This window comes from Engraulis encrasicolus, chromosome 5 (assembly GCF_034702125.1).
Source record: "Engraulis encrasicolus isolate BLACKSEA-1 chromosome 5, IST_EnEncr_1.0, whole genome shotgun sequence".
NCBI classification, from domain to species: Eukaryota; Metazoa; Chordata; class Actinopteri; order Clupeiformes; family Engraulidae; genus Engraulis; species Engraulis encrasicolus.
The window spans coordinates 2,623,253-2,644,795 of record NC_085861.1 but is presented as its reverse complement, the minus strand read 5'-3'; the positions used below and the strand labels follow the sequence as shown (position 1 = coordinate 2,644,795).

The following is a 21,543-nucleotide window of genomic DNA, read 5'->3' as shown; positions in this document are numbered from 1 at the left end:
TTCTTTATCTATAGCTTGTTTACTTTATTCCTTTACTTTTATTTTTTCGAAGCACATTGATTTGCATCTGTGTATGAAATGTGCTATACAAATAAACTTGCCTTGCGTGTGCGAGAGAGAGAGAGAGAGAGAGAGACAGAGACAGAGAGAGAGAGAGAGAGAGAGAGAGAGAGAGAGAGAGAGAGAGGGGTGAATAGTACAGTGCTGATCTTACTGTTGAGGTGATGAACTGTCTCCTTTAAAATTGATGTAAAAATCCTTGGACATGTCACTCTTCATAGACACACAGGTGGGTGTTGGAGAGGGTGGTCTCCTCTTAGACACAGACTCCTCCATCCTAGACAATAGAAGAGAGGGAAGATTGAGTGAGTGTGTGTGTATGAGATGGTTGTCTACTCTTTGTCAGGGGGTCTGGGGGTTTCCCCCCAGAAAATTTTGTATTTCTTATATGTAATTTCCTGCATTTTCATGCATTCTAACATCCCGTTTCCAGTTTGAGCTTAATAGGAACCAATAAAAATCCAAATATATTTATTAGTCAAGCCAAGTCAAGTAGGTTTTATTGTCAATTTCTTTACATGCACTGGTCATACAAAGAATTTGAAATTACATTTCTTGCTTTCCCATACAGACATAGACTAATCTAGGTAAGGACGTAGACAGTATAGACATAGACAGTACTTATACATGGGCTTAAGACAGTATGGACATATACAGTGCTCATACAGAGATGTGGCGCACGTAGCTGCAGCGACTCCTTACTCTCCCAACTCGCAGTGTTTATTTTGTGTTATAATGTGTCATTCGAAATGTCTATCGTCGGAAACTATGTCGGAACGCATGTACAGTCGGCAACAGCTGTTGCAGATAAGAATGGACAACTCAAGCGATGTATTGGATATACCAATAGAGACACTGGAAGAACTTGGGATACTACGGCGGCATACATCGGACCCGTCTGCTTCGCCTACATGGAGACGGCGAAAGAGGTGCTCTAGAATTAGGAAGAGAGGCAAACGAGGTGGCGTCGAAACACGGCTTGCAGCCAACCCAACTCGTCCAGCAATACCATCAATTCTCTTGGCAAACGTAAGATCTATGGACAATAAGATGGATGACATACGGCTACTAAGATCAGCGAACAAAACTGTGAGGAACTGCTGTGTGACCGTGTTTACAGAATCATGGCTGAACGACGGCATACCCGACTCGGCTTTACAACTGGAGCAACTTACGTGCCACCGAGCGGACAGAGCCCTTGCAGAGAAAAAACGAGGGGGAGGAATATGTGTTTTACACACATGATGCTTGGTGCAAAAATGCTACGGTGGTACAGAGACACTGCTCTCCCACTAGTGGAGTTCATGATCATCAAGTGCCGACCCTTCTATCTACCAAGAGAAATATCCGCCATTCTACTGGTCGCAGTTTACCTCGCTCCTAGCAATACCACCAGCGCCAGAAGCGAGGCACTGAACGAGCTGCATCGGGGAATCAGTGAACAACAAGATGCACACCCAGATGCCTTCACAGTGGTCATGGGAGATTTCAACCACGGAAATCTCAAAACAGTTCTTCCAAAATTTCACCAACATGTTAACTTTCCAACAAGAGGACAAAACACCCTGGACTTTGTTTATACCCCAAAACAAGGAGCATACAAGGCAAAGCCCATCCCCCACATCGGCCTATCAGACCACCTAACGATTCTGCTACTGCCAGCCTACAGACAAAAGGTAAAACTCACCAAACCAGCTCTGAAGGAGGTGAGAAAATGGCCAGAAGGAGCCGTGTCACGACTACAAGACTGCTTTGAAACCACAGATTGGGACATGTTCAAAACAGCTGCCACCCACAGCAACCACATTGACATTGAGGAGTACACAGACACCGTGACCTCCTACATCACAAAATGCATTGATGATGTTACAGAAATAAAACGCATCACCACCAGGGCCAACCAGAAGCCATGGTTCACAGGAGACGTTCACAGACTGCTGAGGGCCAGAGACAAAGCCTTCAGAGCAGGAGACGTAGCTGGCCTAAAAGCAGCAAGAGCAAACCTGTCCCAGGGCATCAGGAAAGCAAAAAAGGAATACTCGGACAAAATAACAACACACTTCAAAGACAGCAGAGATGCACAGAGCCTGTGGCAGGGCATACAGGCCATCACGGACTATAAGCCCGCACCACGAAGCTGTGACAACAACACCTCTCTGCTAAACGACCTGAACAGTTTCTTTGCCCGTTTTGAAGCACAAAATGACACTCATCCACAGAAAACTCCCCCTCCCCCCCATGATCAACCCCTGTACCTGTCCTCTGCCAGTGTGAAGAGGACACTGGCCACCATCAACCCACGCAAAGCAGCTGGCCCAGACAACATACCTGGCCGAGTGTTGAAGGATTGTGCAGAAGAGCTGAAGGATGTCTTCACAGACATCTTTAACATCTCTCTGGAGCAAGCAGTCATCCCATCACTTTTCAAAGCTGCTACCATCATACCCGTGCCGAAGAAATCACCATCATCATGCTTCAATGACTACCGTCCTGTAGTACTGACGCCCATAATCATGAAGTGCTTCGAACGGCTAGTCCTGTCACACATCAAAGCCACCCTACCCCCCACCCTGGACCCCTACCAGTTCGCATACCGAGCCAAGCGATCCACGGAGGATGCAATCTGCTCTGCCCTCCATCCAGCCCTCACCCACTTGGACAATAAAGACTCATATGTGAGAATGCTGTTCATTGACTTCAGCTCAGCATTCAATACCATAATACCACAACAACTCATCAGAAAACTGGACAAACTAGGTTTCAGCACCTCCCTCTGCAACTGGCTGCTGGACTTCCTGATGCAGAGACCACAAGCAGTACGGGTAGGGAATAACACCTCAAGCACCCTGACCCTGAGCACGGGGGCTCCGCAAGGTTGTGTTCTCAGCCCCCTGCTGTTCACGCTGCTGACACATGACTGCACAACGACCCACAGCACTAACCATCTAGTGAAGTTTGCGGATGATACAACACTGGTGGGCCTCATCACTAAGGGCGATGAGACCCACTACAGAGAAGAAGTAGACCTGCTGGCCAGATGGTGCAAAGACAACAACCTCCTGCTGAATGTCAACAAGACCAAGGAGATTGTTGTCAACTTTCAGAGGGTCCAAAAACAACTGCCACCACTGACCATCGACGGTGATGCTGTGGAGAGAGTGAGCAGCACCAAGTTCCTTGGAGTGCACATCAGCGACGACCTCTCTTGGACCACCAACACTACATCACTGGCGAAGAAGGCCCATCAGCGTCTCTACTTCTTGCGCAAACTAAAGAAGGCAAGTGCTACACCCTCCATCATGACAACATTCTACAGAGGAACCATAGAGAGCGTCGTGTCCAGCTGCATCACAGTGTGGGGAGGAAGCTGCACGGAGAAAAACAGGAAGACACTCCAGCGTGTTGTGAACACAGCGAAGAAGATCATTGGAGTACCACTCCCCTCCCTGCAGGACATTTACACCGCACGCCTCCCCCGAAAAGCACTGATGATCATCAAAGACACAAGCCACCCTGCACACAAACTGTTCAGCCTCCTGCCCTCTGGAAAGAGGTACAGGCGCCTCCGTTCCCGTACCACCAGGCTTACAAGCAGCACGATGCATCAAGCAATCAAGATACTGAACACTCAACCCACTCTCCCTTCACTGTCAGCCTCTAGCCAGCCAGGCCACTGACAACGCTCCCCCCCCTCATCCCCACCACCATATCTGCGACTGAACACTCCACCTGCACTACTACATCTGTGACTGAACTTTCAACCTGCACTAACTCAAAACATACACATGCACACACACACACACACACACACACACACACACACACACACACACACACACACACACACACACACACACACACACACACAAACACACACACACACACAAACACACACACACACACACACACAAGCACACTGCACTTTCTGCACTAAACCCAAACATACACACACTGACACACAACTCATACTCACACACATACACACACACACACACACACACACACACATACACAGGTACACACACACAGACACACACCGCACTTTCTACCTGCACTAAACACACACACACACACACACACACACACACACACACACACACACACACACACACACACACACACACGCACACAAAACACATACAAACACACACACACACATACTGCTGCTGGTGTATTTAAATAAAAACCTTTTTTAATTATTTATTTCTTCAAATGCTACTATTACTATGTCAGAACGCTATAAAGGACTTTTAGGAAAAAGAACAACAAAATACCTCCTCTTAATGTATGTTCTCTACAAGTCTTCTGTTGTCCAGTCTTGCACTTTAAATGTCTGTATGAGCAATGTCTACGTCCATACTGTCTATGTCCATGTATAAGTACTGTCTATGTCTATACTGTCTATGTCCTTACCTAGATTAGTCTATGTCTGCATGGGAGAGCAAGAAACGCAATTTCAAATTCTTTGTATGACCAGTGCATGTAAAGAAATTGACAATAAACTTGACTTGACTTGACTTGACTTGACTTGACTTAAAGTGCAAGACTGGACAGCAGAAGACTTGTAGAGGACATACATTAAAGAGGTATTGTTGTGCTTTTGTGCTTTTCCTAAAAAAAGTCCTTTATAGCGTTCTGACATGGTAATAGTAGCATTTGAAGAAAAATAAATATTAAAAAGGTCTGTCAAGTACACCAGGAGCAGTGTGTGTGTGTGTGTGTGTGTGTGTGTGTGTGTGTGTGTGTGTGTGTGTGTGTGTGTGTGTGTGTGTGTGTATGTGTGTGTATGTGTTTAGTGCAGGTAGAAGGTGCGGTGTGCGTCTGTGTGTGTGTTCGTGTGTCCGTGTGTGTGTGTGTGTGTGTGTGTGTCAGTGTGTGTATGTTTGAGTTTAGTGCAGAAAGTGCAGTGTGCTTGTGTGTGTGTGTGTGTGTGTGTGTGTGTGTGTGTGTGTGTGTGTGTGCATGTTTTGAGTTAGTGCAGGTTGAAAGTTCAGTCACAAGTATAGTAGTGCAGGTGGAATGTTCAGTCGCAGATATGGTGGTGGGGGATGGGGGGGGGGCTGTCAGTGACCTTGCTGGCTAGAGGCTGACAGTGGAGGGAGAGTGGGTTGAGTGTTCAGCATCTTGATCGCTTGGTGCATTGTGCTGCTCGCCAGCCTGGTGGTACGGGAACGGAGGCGCCTGTACCTCTTTCCAGAGGGCAGGAGGCTGAACAGTTTGTGTGCAGGGTGGCTTGTGTCTTTGATGATCATCAGTGCTTTCCGGGTGAGGCGTGTGGTCGTGTGGTGTAAATGTCCTGCAGGGAGGGGAGTGGTACTCCAATGATCTTCTTCGCTGTGTTCACAACACGCTGGAGTGTCTTCCTGTTTTTCTCCGTGCAGCTTCCTCCCCACACTGTGATGCAGTTGGACACGACGCTCTCTATGGTTCCTCTGTAGAATGTTGTCATGATGGAGGGTGTAGCACTTGCCTTCTTTAGTTTGCGCAGGAAGTAGAGACGCTGATGGGCCTTCTTCGCCAGTGATGTAGTGTTGGTGGTCCAAGAGAGGTCGTCGCTGATGTGCACTCCAAGGAACTTGGTGCTGCTCACTCTCTCCACAGCATCGCCGTCGATGGTCAGTGGTGGCAGTTGTTTTTGGACCCTTTGGAAGTTGACAACAATCTCCTTGGTCTTGTTGACATTCTTATTATTTAATTACAACCAATACCAATACAATACGAAGAAGAAGTATTAACATTTTATCTCTATACTCATGAACGGCGTGACGCTTTCCATGTGCGTTACGCCCATTTGTGGGGGAAAACAACCCATTCGGGTTTAATAAACGTAAGATACGGACCTGTAGACTATCGTTGTTCACGCGCAACATGCCGAAAACGTGTTGTGTTGCCGGCTGTTCAAATAATATAGCCAAACAGCCGTGGCTGAAGCATGGAATGTGTTCATTTAGGCCAGCCGATTTAGCATGTAAGTCAATGAGACACTCGGTTTGTTTTCACCCATAAAGGAGCGTAACGCAAATTTAAGAGCAAAGTACCATGATGGCCGTTCATGAGTATATATGAGGTCTATAATATATGAGCCTTATCAAATGCCTGTTACAGTACAAATTCACTATTTATAGAAGTGTGATGTGCACTTTACTACATATAGTCAGTGTAACAGAGGGACCATTGTGTTAATGTCATGCAAGTTTCGATTTTGCCCCGAGGTCCGTAATTGCGCATTTCGGTTATGTCATTAAAAAAAAAAAAATAAATAAAAAAAATAAGAAAAATATATATTTTTTTATTTTTTTTTACATCCGGGCCGGATGGAACCCTCTGGCGGGCCGGATGCGGCCCGCGGGCCGTATGTTTGACACCCCTGCCCTAGATAATTCATATACAGTATTACGTTTGGACAGATCTTCTCTCTTTATTTTCATGGCTATTTACAGTATATTGCAGGTTTTCGCAGAGGGCATCAAAACTGAGCATGAACAAATAGAAATATGTTCCAAACAAAAAACATAAATTCTAGCAGTTTTCCAATAGTGGTGTCAGCTATCTATCCACCTGACATCAAAATGGCACAACTGGGGGCGCTATGGCGCAGCGCGCTAAGCCCCCCACATTTGGGCTTTCATGCCCGCCCCATGGGGACCCCGGTTCGAGTCCGGACGGGGTCATTTCCCAATCCTCCCCCATCTCTCTCTCCCACTCACTTCCTGTCAGCATCTCATACTATCCTGTCAATAAAGGCATAAAAAGCCCCTAAAAACATTAAATTAAAACAAGACAAAAAAAACGGCACAACTGATGGTTCCACAGGTTTCAACAACCTTATTTTTGTCCATTTTCAAATGAATCAGAAAGTCAAAGAATGCGCGCACATCAGTGGCACAGGTGCTGGACCAAACGTAGAATAACTGAAAAGAAAATAAAGGTCCGCAACACTGTAAATGCTCCCAGAAGATTTATTGGCACGACGTTTCGGACTCAATGTCCTTCATCAAAGTGCAATACAGAACAGGTGTAAAGGGTGTGGTATATATACATAGCGGGGAGGGGGGGGGGGGGAGGGGGGGGGGGGGGGGGGGGGGGGGGGGGGGGGGGGGGGGGGGGGGGGAGTGTGACATACAAGAGTGAAGGGTAAGCTATTTACAAAGTGGGCACCAGAGGGCACCTATCCCAAAACCTTATGTAGGCTATAATCAGCTACGAAGGGAAAATTGGGCTCTGAACAATATATACACATATTTACATCCAAAGTCATCATAAATATGATAATTCATAAATGGGTCTAAAACATCCCCAATCACATGGCCTAAAAAATAGGTACCATAAAAAACACCTTGTAGGTATACAGGTAGATTGCAGAGTAATGCATAATCGTGTGCTAGATCATCACATCCCATGAGTATACACGTGTTCAGTAAAAAGGGTAGTCATGAGGAAACATATAGCTGAGAATCAGACACATTGGGATACAAGAAGACACATCCATGACAACCACACTGGAGCATAGGCCTAGCCCTACAAAAATGGTTTTATGTGAAATTCTTCGTTTAAGCCGGCTGGAGACATGGTGTTGAGTATATGTATATAGTAAGTCTCACGTTGGAGTAAGAGTCGTTTGTGGTTACCTCCTCTAGGGGGCTTGTTAACCTTCTCAATACCAATGTATTGAAAAAAACACAGGTTGTGGCCGGCTTTTTTTAAATGCGCGGCCACGGCGTCGCGCTCATCACTGCACCTAATCTTACTCCTATGTTCAGTCATTCTGACGCGCAGCGGCCTAGAAGTACAGCCCACGTAGGCGAGACCACATGGACATCGTATAAGATACACCACAAAAGGGGTGTTACATGTAATGACACCACATATCTTAAGTGTTTTTCCAGAGTGCGGGTGTTTGTATGTAGTACATTTCCTTGTAAAGCCGCATTGAACACAGTTGGCACATTTGTAATTCCCTTCTGGAATGTCCAAGAATGTGCGCGGTCTTTCCGGAGGCGTGTACGACTTAACCAACTGGTCGCGTAAAGTGGGCGCACGTTTGTAAACCAACTTAGGGGGCTCGGTGTATACAGATTTGAGCGCAGGGTCGGAACTAATGACATGCCAGTGTTTTTTCAGAATATTCTGTACCTCAAAGCCAATAGGTGAGTACGTAGTGAAACAGAGAGGAGGGGAACTAGGAGGTGATTTGATTTTGGGCTGTAGAGCCTCGTTCTGGGTGGTAGTATCGAAGCGCTCCTTCGCTGCAGTTATCCATTCCTCTCTGTATCCACGTTGCAAAAATCTGTTGGTTAAGTCCGTCGCCTGTCCGTCAAATCTGTCATCAGTACTGCAAATCCGTCTGGCCCTATGAAACTGACTAATTGGGAGGCTCCTGATGAGATGTGTAGGGTGGTAACTGTCACCACGGAGCAAAGTGTTGCGGTCCGTGGGCTTACGGTAAAGGTCAGTTTGTAGTGTCTCACCATCAACAATGATACGGACGTCAAGAAAACTAATTTCGCTGCTATTCGATTCAAGGGTGAATTGCAGGTGTTCACTGGCCGCATTAAGAAATGCGTGGAAATCAGTCAATGTCGTTTCGTTCCCATTCCAAATCATAAATAAGTCATCTATATAGCGTTGGTAGCATAGTATGTGTTTATGAAATGGATTAACGTCAGGGTCGAGGATAAACATTTTCTCGAACTGGCCCATGTAAAGATTAGCGTAGTTAGGTGCCATGGTGCTACCCATGGCAGTGCCCTTAGTTTGCAAATAAAAGTCATTTTTGAATAAGAAGTAGTTGGTGGTCAGTACTGTTTCAGTCAAATCACATATGCAGGCAGTGCTAGGTTTTTCAGAGTGTGGCCTATTGCTCAGAAAATGATTGACAGCCGCTATACCACCCGTGTGCGGGATATTTGTATACAGGCTGGACACATCAAGCGTCACCAGTATGCCACCAGCTGGAACTTGCAATGATTTTAGTTTATTTATGAAATCAATGGAGTCCCTGAGGTAAGAAGGAAGAGATGTCACCCATTTGAATTTGAGTTCATGGTGAATGATTTCCCTGTTGTGCCAGTTATTTATACGCTGCCCAAGGTACATAAATCTCAGACCCCTCCCATTATAGGCCGACCTATCGTCAGCAGCATTGGCTCTCTGACTACCAATGTCTCTACTTTTGTTGATTTCTATCTAAAACCATGGGTGACATCTCTTCCTTCTTACCTCAGGGACTCCATTGATTTCATAAATAAACTAAAATCATTGCAAGTTGCACTACGCTAATCTTTACATGGGCCAGTTCGAGAAAATGTTTATCCTTGACCCTGACGTTAATCCATTTCATAAACACATACTATGCTACCAACGCTATATAGATGACTTATTTATGATTTGGAATGGGAACGAAACGACATTGAACTGATTTTCCACGCATTTTCTTAATGCGGCCAGTGAACACCTGCCAATTCACCCTTGAATCGAATAGCAGCGAAATTAGTTTTCTTGACGTCCGTATCATTGTTGATGGTGAGACACTACAAACTGACCTTTACCGTAAGCCCACGGACCGCAACACTTTGCTCCGTGGTGACAGTTATCACCCTACACATCTCATCAGGAGCCTCCCAATTAGTCAGTTTCATAGGGCCAGAAGGATTTGCAGTACTGATGACAGATTTGACGGACAGGCGACGGACTTAACCAACAGATTTTTGCAACGTGGATACAGAGAGGAATGGATAACTGCAGCGAAGGAGCGCTTCGATACTACCACCCAGAACGAGGCTCTACAGCCCAAAATCAAATCACCTCCTAGTTCCCCTCCTCTCTGTTTCACTACGTACTCACCTATTGGGCTTTGAGGTACAGAATATTCTGAAAAAAACACTGGCATGTCATTAGTTCCGACCCTGCGCTAAAATCTGTATACACCGAGCCCCCTAAGTTGGTTTTACAAACGCGCGCGCCCCACTTTACGCGACCAGTTGGTTAAGTCGTACACGCCTCCGGAAAGACCGCGCACATTCTTGGACATTCCAGAAGGGAATTACAAATGTGCCAACTGTGTTCAATGCGGCTTCACAAGGAAATGTACTACATACAAACACCCTCACTCTGGAAAAACACTTAAGATACGTGGTGTCATTACATGTAACACCCCTTTTGTGGTGTATCTTATACGATGTCCATGTGGTCTCGCCTACGTGGGCTGTACTTCTAGGCCGCTGCGCGTCAGAATGACTGAACATAGGAGTAAGATTAGGTGCGGTGATGAGCGCAACCCCGTGGCCGCGCATTTCAAAAAAGCCGGCCACAACCTGTATTTTTTTCAATACATCGGTATTGAGAAGGTCAACAAGCCCCCTAGAGGAGGTAACCACAAACGACTCTTACTCCAACGTGAGACTTACTATATACATACACTCAACACCATGTCTCCAGCCGGCTTAAACGAAGAATTTGACATAAAACCATTTTTGTAGGGCTAGGCCTATGCTCCAGTGTGGTTGTCATGGATGTGTCTTCTTGTATCCCAATGTTTTGATTCTCAGCTATATGTTTCCTCATGACTACCCTTTTTACTGAACACGTGTATACTCATGGGATGTGATGATCTAGCACACGATTATGCATTACTCTGCAATCTACCTGTATACCTACAAGGTGTTTTTTATGGTACCTATTTTTAGGCCATGTGATTGGGGATCTTCTAGACCCATTTATGAATTATCATATTTATGATGATTTTGGATGTAAATATGTGTATATATTGTTCAGCCCCTTCGTAGCTGATTATAGCCTACATAAGGTTTTGGGATAGGTGCCCTCTGGTGCCCACTTTGTAAATAGCTTACCCTTCACTCTTGTATGTGACAACTCCCCCCCCCCGCCCCCCCCCCCCCCCCCCCCCTCCCCGCTATGTATATATACCACACCCTTTACACCTGTTCTGTGTTGCACTTTGATGAAGGACATTGAGTCCGAAACGTCGTGCCAATAAATCTTCTGGGAGCATTTACAGTGTTGCGGACCTTTATTTTCCTTTCATTTTCAAATGAGAACACACAGTCAGTCAATCTTAATTAAACTCAAAAGTCCTCCAATATCTCACTAGTGTTGCAGAACTAGAACTTTGAGATGTTTTAAACTTAGTTTTAGGCACTTGCCAATACAAGCATTTTACAAACATGTTTCTTGATCTGATATTGAGTCACTTCTACACTCGCCTCCAAAAGAGTTGTCGCCTACCCATCTGTTTGGAATAACAGCTAATAACCTGACTTTCAATTAATCACTTGGCTTCAGAAGTCACTCATATGAAAGTTACAACCCTCTCGAATGAAAATGAATGTACAAAAATAAATTTCATGCACCAAAGAAAGATTGACCCTTTAATGACCACAGACAGGGCAGATTTTCACAAGACAAAAGTTTTGTCGCCTATGGAACATAATGTGAAAATGAGCAGATAAGTCACTTCAAAACACTTCAAATACGCAGATCGGGTGTCATACTTAATCACTGAATCACTCTCACCTCTCCAGAAAATCAACTTTGGCCTTAGGTGTATGTTTAGGGTCATTGTAATCATGGAAAGCGACACAATGAAAATCAATGGAGTTCAATGAGAGATGGTGACATATTCGCTATTCGTAGAGCAATACATTTTTAACTTCATGATGTAATCAATGATAAAAGCCCTCACACACCAGCAGCATGCATGCAGCTCCACATAAGAGCTGTATCCCTCCCATGTTTGACTTTAATCACCATGTATTTATTCCAAATTCTTCACCTTTAACACCAAAGAAGTCTCTTCCACTGTCCTGTCTCAAAAAAGCCAGCCAAGAGTATGTCAGGCCTAATTCTGACAAAAATGAAGGCTAATGGGACTCATACTCTGAAGTCAAGATCCCAAGATCAACCATTTTAGAACTGATAGCATCAAAACTATATGGTGTTGGAGATGAAGAATATGAAAAAAGAGAAATGGTGCATAACGTGAAACATGGTACAGATACAGCTCTTATGAGGAGCTGCATGCATGCTGCAGGTGTTTGAGGGCTTTTATCATTGATTACATCATGAAGTTAAACATGTATTGCTCTACGAATAGCGAATATGTCACCATCTCTCATTGAACTCCATTGATTTTCATTGTGTTGCTTTGCATGATTACAATGACCCTAAACATACACCTAAGGTCAAAGTTGATTTTCTGGAGAGGTGAGAGTGATTCAGTGATTAAGTATGACACCCAATCTGCGTATTTGAAGTGTTTTGAAGTGCTCATTTTCACATTATGTTCAATAGGCGACAAAACTTTTGTCTTGTGAAAATCTGCCCTGTCTGTGTTCAATAAAGGGTCAATCTTTCGTTGGTGCATGAAATTTATTTTTGTACATACATTTTCATTCGGGAGGGTTGTAGCTTTCATATGAGTGACTTCTGAAGCCAAGTGATTAATTGAAAGTCAGGTTATTAGCTGTTATTCCAAACAGATGAATAGGCGACAACTCTTTTGGAGGCGAGTGTATGTCACATAGATATCCTCTATGTCTTCGATAGCCATCGGTGGCTGACACATGACACGCCACATCTCTGTGTGTGTGTGTGTGTGTGTGTGTGTGTGTGTGTGTGTGTGTGTGTGTGTGTGTGTGTGTGTGTGTGTGTGTGTGTGTGTGTGTGTGTGACGATTTGTTGTGTGTGTGTGTGAGACAGAGAGAGAGAGAGAGAGAGAGAGAGAGAGAGAGAGAGAGAGAGAGAGAGAGAGAGAGAGAGAGAGAGAGGTGAACAGTGATTATAGTGAAGAGTGATTATGTTACTGTTCAGATGAAGAGTCTCCTTTAATTAATTAATAAAGTCATCTTTGGCCTGGTCACTGTTGATAGACACACAGGTGGGTGCAGGAGAGGGCCGTCTCCTGTGTGTCAATGAAGAGTGTGTGTGTGTGTGTGTGTGTGTGTGTGTGTGTGTGTGTGTGTGTGTGTGTGTGTGTGTGTGTGTGTGTGTGTGTGTGTGGTGTATTTTAATATTGCCTTTCTCTATATGTCGCGTCAGACTAGGGCTATGTCTCAAATGACACACTTTTGTCAGTGCACTGACAGTCAGTGCACAGTGCACACAGTGCACTGAGGTCTTTAGTGCATAGTGTTGTGGAAATATTTGAGCACTATGCACTGTAAGTGACGGCTGAGCATGGCATTAACTCGCCAAAATATGAGTTGGCCACTGTTTACAATGCACAGTGTCTGGTGCTGTATTTCCATGTCCTTCACCCCAAAGGACAACAATCACACATACAATACTTTGGTTTGCATGAAAAGGTTGGTGTCCCATCAACATTACTTACAGAATTAGGAGACTGTTGACCAAACTCTTCTACTGAACTGAATGCCACATTTCCTCCGTGTCATTGTCAACATGGCCGCCGTTTAGTGCGTGCAGTGTCCATCATTCAAGCACTGCGGCTGAATCTCAAATGGTGCACTTGTGCACTTTAGTGTTCATGTTTCAGTGCGCATGCCGTATTAGTTACGCACTGAAACATAGTGCCCGAAGTGCACAAGTGTGCCATTTGAGATCCAGCCTGCATTTTTCCGCCATTGTTAGGGGATCATCCTGGCACTTTCAGTGCACTGGCTCAACTGAAATTTTCAGCGTGAGTGCCATAGGCACTGAAACACAGTGCCCGAAGTGCACAAGTGCGGCATTTGAGACACAGACTAGGTCTCCGGCGGTTGTTTTAATTTCACAGAAAAACAAACTCACGGGGAAAAAAGTACTAGAGAAAAAATGGGAGGTGTTTAACCTGCGCTAAGCGCAAGCCACCTAATTAGCAATGTGCGCGTTGGCTGATCAGCGTCAGCTGTCCCCAGCGCAGCTGATCAGGTAGCGTGGCAAGACGCAAACCCAGGTGCCTTTAATTAGGTTGCCTCACTCAGTTTGAAAAAGACACGCTGAGAGTCACACACAATAACGTGCTGTGCTTGACTTCAAAAGTTTGGTAATCCTGTGCAAAAAGTGACGCTAAAACGTGGAGAGGCAGCCGGTAAGCACTTGATTATGATTTTGTATTGAAGTTTCTTGTGCGTGCAAACTGGTTGTCCGTAGCGAGACACATGCCACTTTTGCCTCGCAACACTGTACTGTGTGGTGGTGTTGGTCGTTTGACCATTTATGTACATAGCTTCTTCCTTTGCTTCACTTGTAACTTAAGGTTAATGGCCAGGCACGAGTTGGGGCAACCCTGATATTTGCGTTAATACTGCTGGTGCATCCGACGTTTGTGGGGTTGGCAATTGCGCTAGATGACAATAGTAGGGTTCCTTATGGTCAAAATTTACTTGGACATTTAATGTGTATGCTCATTTTATTTACAGACAATTCTATTTTTCTATAAAGTTAATATTCATGTCTTGATGATTTGACTTGATTTATAGTGCATTTATATTTGATGGCATATTTATATCAATCATTTTGCACATTGCACATTTGCACAAAGCACTTTACACTGTTGTTTATTAATATAATGTTCTGTATTTTTTCACATGTCTCCCTCCAGGTTTTTTACCTGGCTGGCTGACAAAAGGGACAAAAGACTTTCGCTCTGTTTCCTGTTTCTAAGTTTTGATGAACTTGTGCCTTGAACTCTAAATAAAAAGAAAAAAAAGGAAAAAGGAGAACCCAAAACGGAACAAAGTTGTCCTGTCCATGCTTCATGCTTGAGTAAATTCCAGTGCCTTCAGCTCCACTAGTGTCGCACTCCTTTCAAGTTGGGGGAAAACGCACAGAGGATAAACCAAACAACAAACCAAACAAAACTGAAAAAACAAACAAAAACCAAAACAAACCGACAACTTGACAGTAAAAAAAACGGCGACCAGCTGGTTGAAAATCCAGCCAGACTGAAGCGCCAAAAAACCAGAGCCAGCCCGCCTGCCGCTGAGTCCACGCCCAGCTCGCCTGCCGCTGAGTCCACGCCCAGCTCGCCTGCCGCTGAGTCCACGCCCAGCTCGCCTGCCGCTGAGTCCACGCCCAGCTCGCCTGCCGCTGAGTCCACGCCCAGCTCGCCTGCCGCTGAGTCCACGCCCAGCTCGCCTGCCGCTGAGTCCACGCCCAGCTCGCCTGCCGCTGAGTCCACGCCCAGCTCGCCTGCCGCTGAGTCCACGCCCAGCTCGCCTGCCGCTGAGTCCACGCCAGTCAATCCTAAAGCCCAAAATGGCGGATCCAAAATCTCTCCAACAGTTGAAAAGAGAGAGGACAACTGCCAAACTGAGGTTCACCCGACATGCAAAGTCACTTTTGAAGTCCTACAAAAAAATGTCGGCAGAAGAATTGATGGAAGCCTTCAGCAAGGTCAAGATTGAGGCTGAAAAGGTGATGGAGGCAAATAGGGAGGTGGGGATCCTCACTGAAGAGGTGGCGCTCGAAGACACTGCAAGAACAGACATTCACTACGTGTACATGATGTTTTTGAATCGGATCTAATAGATCAGATTTAAGTAGATCGGATTAAGAGTTATTTTGCGACGTGTATACATGGCAATTTCACTTAAATGCGATTAAACGTCTGGGGAAAATAAAGCATTGCGATTGGACTGAGGACGCACGTGCTGAGTGAGCCAAATAAGGCGTGGGGGCGTGGTCGCCAAACCTCCGGGGAACTACTGGGACACAAGCTTATCTTCAGCCCGAAAATGAATTCCCTCAGTGGACTCAAGGCTGGTAAAATCCCCTTTGGGTCTGGTTCTTTCAAATGCTAGTTAGCACCCTCCTAGCTTAGAAAAACGAACTGGTGAAAGGGTGATGTGGAGTAACTTTGTTGTGCTTAATTACTTCGTGGGGCACTTTTACATCAATATATGGAAGCCACAACATTTATAGTCGCTTAGGGACTTTAAATTAAGCAAAACTTTCATGTGAAAATCAACAGGAAGTGCCGCCATCTTTGAACATTTCTGTCACTGACAAAGAGCACGGGCTCTTGGCGCCATCGTGTGGTCAACGAGCATGCGTGGAACGACCGGATTTATTGTAATTCTGATTAAAAGGTTACATGACAGAGGAACGTGTTTAATCGGATTTAAAAGAGGAATAAACCACCCACTTTAATCGGACTTAAGTTTAAATCGGAATAAACTTAAATCCTGTTCGGTAAGTGTTTACATGATGTTTTTAAAGTGGAATTAAGTTTTAATGAGATTTAAAGTGAGTTAAATCAGATTTAAATGCCTCATGTAAACGTACCAATTGAAGCTGAGGTGAAGAAAACGACTAATGACTGTGAGCAGACACTGGAGGTGGTGGAGGATGTGGTGCAAAAGGTGCTGTGGCAAAGCTTTGGCTGCGCTGAGCTCACACTTGTGGTAGAGGCAGCCGAAAAGGACTACAAGCGACTGGCGGGAAGAAAGCCTGACCTGAAGCTGGAGGTCTATGAGATGATGCTCAGCAACCTTGACAGGCTGGTGAAGATGGCAAAAGAGGCTATGCAGCGATGGACTCAGTGGATCCCAGAAGCGGAGCGACCTGACTTCAAGCAACGGATCTGGAGTGTGGAGGGCTCGCTGCTAGAGTTGACCTCTAATAAACCTGGCCTGCCGCAGAAGGCCTGCTGCAGCCCAGCTCAACCACTTCAACTCACCAAAGCCACATCGTCTGCTACCAGTCAAGAGTCCGTGAACTGGTGGAAGGGAGACAGCAGAGGGAGAAACTGCCAACTTGAAGGACGGCAGACGTCAATCTCTGCGGAGCGGCTACCGGAGCAGACGAAGAATGGACAGACACCTACAACTGCGGATCTGCAAAATGAGAGCCCACATTTGCATGCCAAAGATGCAAGGATGCTGCCGAACGACATGATCGCTGTTGAAGCAAAACTCCCATGGACAAGGATGCGGTTGGCAAAGGAGCCAAATTGGAAGGCGGCCAACAAAATGCACGTCCAAGTGAAGTGGAGGGCTGCTGTAAAACCAGTAAAAGATGCGGCAAGCTGCAATGGGCCTGTGTGGAAGTCTAGTCACTCGACTGCCCCAAATCGTCACTTCATGACAACGCCAGCAATCCTCAGATACCAGCAAGGTGTCTCCGCTGCACTTGGGGGCACCAAAAAAGTTGGCAATGGCCTGAGCCAGCTCAAGAAAATTGTAGCAAACGATGAGATCATCGTTGAAGCTGGAAGACTGCAAACAAAGTCATGGGCCTACTCAGGCCAAAGTGGGAGGTCAAAGCCAGGTGACTCCCAAGAAAAAGAACCCTCAGTGATTGCCGTTCCAAATCCCCTCTCTGAGAAGAACAAAGCCCTGGGTCCAGTATGCCATCCAGAGCAAGGCAAACCCCACTGGATGGTGGCTGAAAAACCCTCCAAAAAGAGAAAGAAAATGAAAAGACGGCTGGGAGTAAAACCCTACAAAAAGAGAAAGAAAAGGGAAGTGCGGTTGGGAGTAAAATCCTTCAAAAAGAGAAAAAAAGTACAACTGGGAGTCAACCCCTCAAACTATGAGGTCAAGACCCAGGCGCCAAATTCACTCACCAGGCAAGGGCTCCTCAGACTTGCTTGCTTTATTCCTTTACTTTTATTTTTGTGAAGCACATTGAATTGCATCTGTGTATGAAATGTGCTATACAAATGTGTGAGAGAGAGAGAGAGAGAGAGAGAGAGAGAGAGAGAGAGAGAGAGAGAGAGAGAGAGGTGAATAGTACAGTGCTGATCTTACTGTTGAGGTGATGAACTGTCTCCTTTAAAATTGATGTAAAAATCCTTGGACATGTCACTCTTCATAGACACACAGGTGGGTGTTGGAGAGGGTGGTCTCCTCTTAGACACAGACTCCTCCATCCTACACTTAGAAGAGAGGGATGAGTGAGTGAGTGAGTGTGTGTGCGCGCGCGTTTGTGTGTGTGAGAGGCAGCCTTTAGCTGCTATGCTGCAAAGCTTTGGAACTAGCTTCTTGACGATGTAAAAACTGCACCCAGTAATGATAGTTTCTATATACAGCTCCAGGCCACTTTATTAGAATAGCATGAAAAAGTTGATTTATTTCCATAATTCCATCAATAATGTTAAACTGTCATGGATTATAGATTCATGGCCCAGTTTTTTTTAACTATTCCAACCATTAAATTGTTTATTTTTACATATTTTGGTCTTCCAGCTCAAAAAACCCATGAATTGGGGAATTCGCATTATTAGAATATTGTAATAAAATCACAATTTTCTTCATCAAAATTCGTTTCACATCAGTGCTCATCAAATCAGTTGAAATTTGGTACTTTCTACATAACATGCAATGTTCAATACTTGGTTAGGACTCTCTCTGTCTTAATAACGGCCATGATGCGTTTAACATTGAAGTCAATGGCAGAAACAGTGCATGGGAGTAATGGAAGCCCAAATATCCTTGATGCTTTGCCGTCAGCTGTTCTTCCCAATTCATGGGTTTTTTGAGCTGGAAGACCAAGATATGTAAAATTAAACAATTTAATGATTGGAATAGTTAAAAAAACTGGGCCATGCATCTACAATCCATGACAGTTTAACATTATTGATGGAATTATGGAAATAAATCAACTTTTTCATGCTATTCTAATAAAGTGGCCTGGAGCTGTAGTTCCTCATAATCATGACTATAGACGAAGCTGTTCCTTAGCCCCTTAGCAGCTCTGAATGAATAACTTTTGATTTAAACGTTTTTAATCCAATCTGATTCTTTTTTCATATTTCATATTGGTTTTTTTTCCAACTTTATTTATACAGGACAGTGAATCGTGGGTCAGGGAGTGAGTGGGAGAGAGAGAGAGACGGGGGAAGATCGGGAAATGACCTCGGATCGGGAATCGAACCCTGGTCCCCCGTGTAGCAGCCTAGTGCCCAGCCAATTAAGCCACGGCTGGGCCTCCAATGTGATTCTTATATTTAAAGGTGCACTGTGTAAGATTGTGGCCAGAGTACTGCAACTATGCTGCTCATTGAAACTGTGCTGCCTATTGCCAAATATGATCTACTCATGAATATTTACTAAGTAATAAACTAATATTTACAAGTATGGTCAAAGTACGGTCCTTTTTGCAGCGAAACATGTCTATTCCTGGAAATTCAAAATGGCGGACCGTGGAGAAGATCCCCCTTTTCATGTACTGTATGAAAAGTGCAATTTTCCCAGTCATAATGAATACTTGATGGTGGTGGTAAGTATTCATGAAAAAGGTAACATTATTGAATGGGCAGCATGAGTTCTTGAAATAAATAACTAAAACTCTTACACAATGCCCCTTGAAAAGTTTTCTTTATCTATAGCTTGTTTACTTTATTCCTTTACTTTTATTTTTTCGAAGCACATTGAATTGCATCTGTGTATGAAATGTGCTATACAAATAAAATTGCCGTGTGTGTATGTGTGTGTGTGTGAGAGAGAGAGAGAGAGAGAGAGAGAGAGAGAGAGAGAGAGAGAGAGAGAGAGGGGGGAGAGAGAGAGAGAGAGAGAGAGAGAGAGGTGAATAGTACAGTGCTGATCTTACTGTTGAGGTGATGAACAGTCTCCTTTAAAAATTGATGTAAAAATCCTTAGACATGTCACTCTTCATAGACACACAGGTGGGTGTTGTAGAGGGTGGTCTCCTCTTAGACACAGATTCTCCATTCTAGACAATAAGAGAGGGATGAGTGAGTAGGTGTGTGTTTGTGTGTCGGAGAGGGTTTTGTTGGACCGTCCTCGACAATAAGAACGTGTTAAGGAAGTATAAAACTCGCTCTTTGCCCCCCCCCCCTCCACTAATGAGAAAGGGATGAGGAAGTATAAAACTCGCTCTCTAACACCCCCCCCCCACACACACACACACTCGCTCTCTCTCTCTCTCTCTCTCTCTCTCTCTCTCTCTCTCTCTCTCTCTCTCTCTCTCTCACACACACACACACACACACACACACAGCCAAGAACTATACTAAGAAAATACGCAGAGTAGCCTACTCCGTGGCGTAGGCCTATGGACAGACCCGCCAGCCGGAGCCTGTGAAGTGCGTGTCGCAACTTGACAATAAAACTCCGGTGTAGCCTAGGCTATTTTCTGCACGGGCGTGCTATGAAAGGGGTGTTGGGTTGGTCTTATTGAAATGAATCCCGAAAAATGAGCTTCTCACGGATAGAGCGCACATGCATATTGTAGCCTACAGTGAGCCGTCACACCCGTCCCGGACAGTATTTTTAGTTTTAGACAGGTCGGCCTCGGCCAGCGGTGAAGCGAGATGGAGTGGAAATCATTTGGCCCAACACCAGATTGTAGTTTCAAAACGCAACGTTGTCATCGGCATTGAAACTTGGTCGCCCTGTTGGCTATTTTGTATCCCCTCCGCCGCCTGATTCAAATGTATCCATCACATCTACTGGACAGGAGGATTGGGGGATTATAGCCTATAGCCTACACAAGCGACGCAGGCGAAAATGCAGCCCATTAGCCTACCTACCGGGATAGGCCTACTTTTAGGGCATTACCAAACTCGGAATGTAGGCTATTATTTTATCATACAATGCTAAATCTAAAGAGGCTTTAGGGTGCTTGTTCCAAAACGAGGCTTATAGCATTAGGCTTAGGCACTTCCAAACCTTGCAGGCAACATAATGAATAAGAGATCTAGGCTGAACTAATTGCCAGGTGCAATTTCATATCCTTAAACAACATTGAGTAGCACATTTAGTGTCGGTCATGTCTACAAAGATAACAATTACAATCAACATACCTTCATAAAAAAAAGGCCGAACGCAACGAGTTTCTAGCCAGGCTGCGCCCTCCTAGTGGCGCAACACCTTCGGCGGCGTCACCCGTGTAGCCTAGGCTACCCTTTGTACTTTCGGTTTACAACAGTTGCAGTTACTCCTCTAGCCACAAGAGGGCAGCCGTCCCCTGCCGCAAGACCTCACCGTAGCAGAGAGATTAGAGAGATACTTATAGAATCTCTGCCTCACCTCTCCCCACCTGCGGCCTACTCCTGCTCCACACAACCCGCCCCATTACATAATAATAGAGAAATCAGTCATTCAATAACAAGCTCAAACTTGTCTGCCTACAATCCATTTTAGTCCAGTCGTTTCATGAACACGAATATGTTGAGTACCCTAAAGTTTTATTGCAAATATCACCTATGGGCCTAATAGATGGAATTAAGCTTGGTTGCATTTGCATTATTAACACAAAAGTAGTTTGTGGTTTAAGGTAAGACCTATACTAGACAGTTTGAATTAGGGCCAGAAAGGGGAAAACCATAGATAACACCTTGAAACTTTGCCAGTTGATTACTGATGAAAACAAAAATGTATTGCATGTTTTTTTGTATTTTGATGTAGATGCCAAACAGCTGTACACTATGCATAATAGTACACACATGCAGTGAACAAACCCAACAGAGCTATATAGAACTATACACATCATACAACATAACGTATGGGCCCAACAGAATCAATTTTGTGTTTATGTAAACAAAAATACAAGTAGGCA

The 21,543-nt window shown here is 44.8% G+C and overlaps 1 protein-coding gene across 1 annotated transcript in view; it reads right to left on the bottom strand.

The window, feature by feature from the left end:
* LOC134448749 (NACHT, LRR and PYD domains-containing protein 3-like) overlaps positions 1–20,835 on the bottom strand; it is a 36,705-nt gene extending 15,870 nt beyond the window's left edge. The window contains exons 1-3 of the mRNA XM_063198404.1: positions 20,789–20,835; positions 17,772–17,894; positions 215–337 (exon numbers count right to left, since the gene is read on the bottom strand). Of these exons, the coding sequence (XP_063054474.1) occupies positions 215–337; positions 17,772–17,893 (245 nt within the window). The 5' untranslated portion in view covers position 17,894; positions 20,789–20,835. The remainder of the gene's footprint in view (positions 1–214; positions 338–17,771; positions 17,895–20,788) is intronic.
* Between the last annotated feature and the right edge of the window lie 708 nt (positions 20,836–21,543).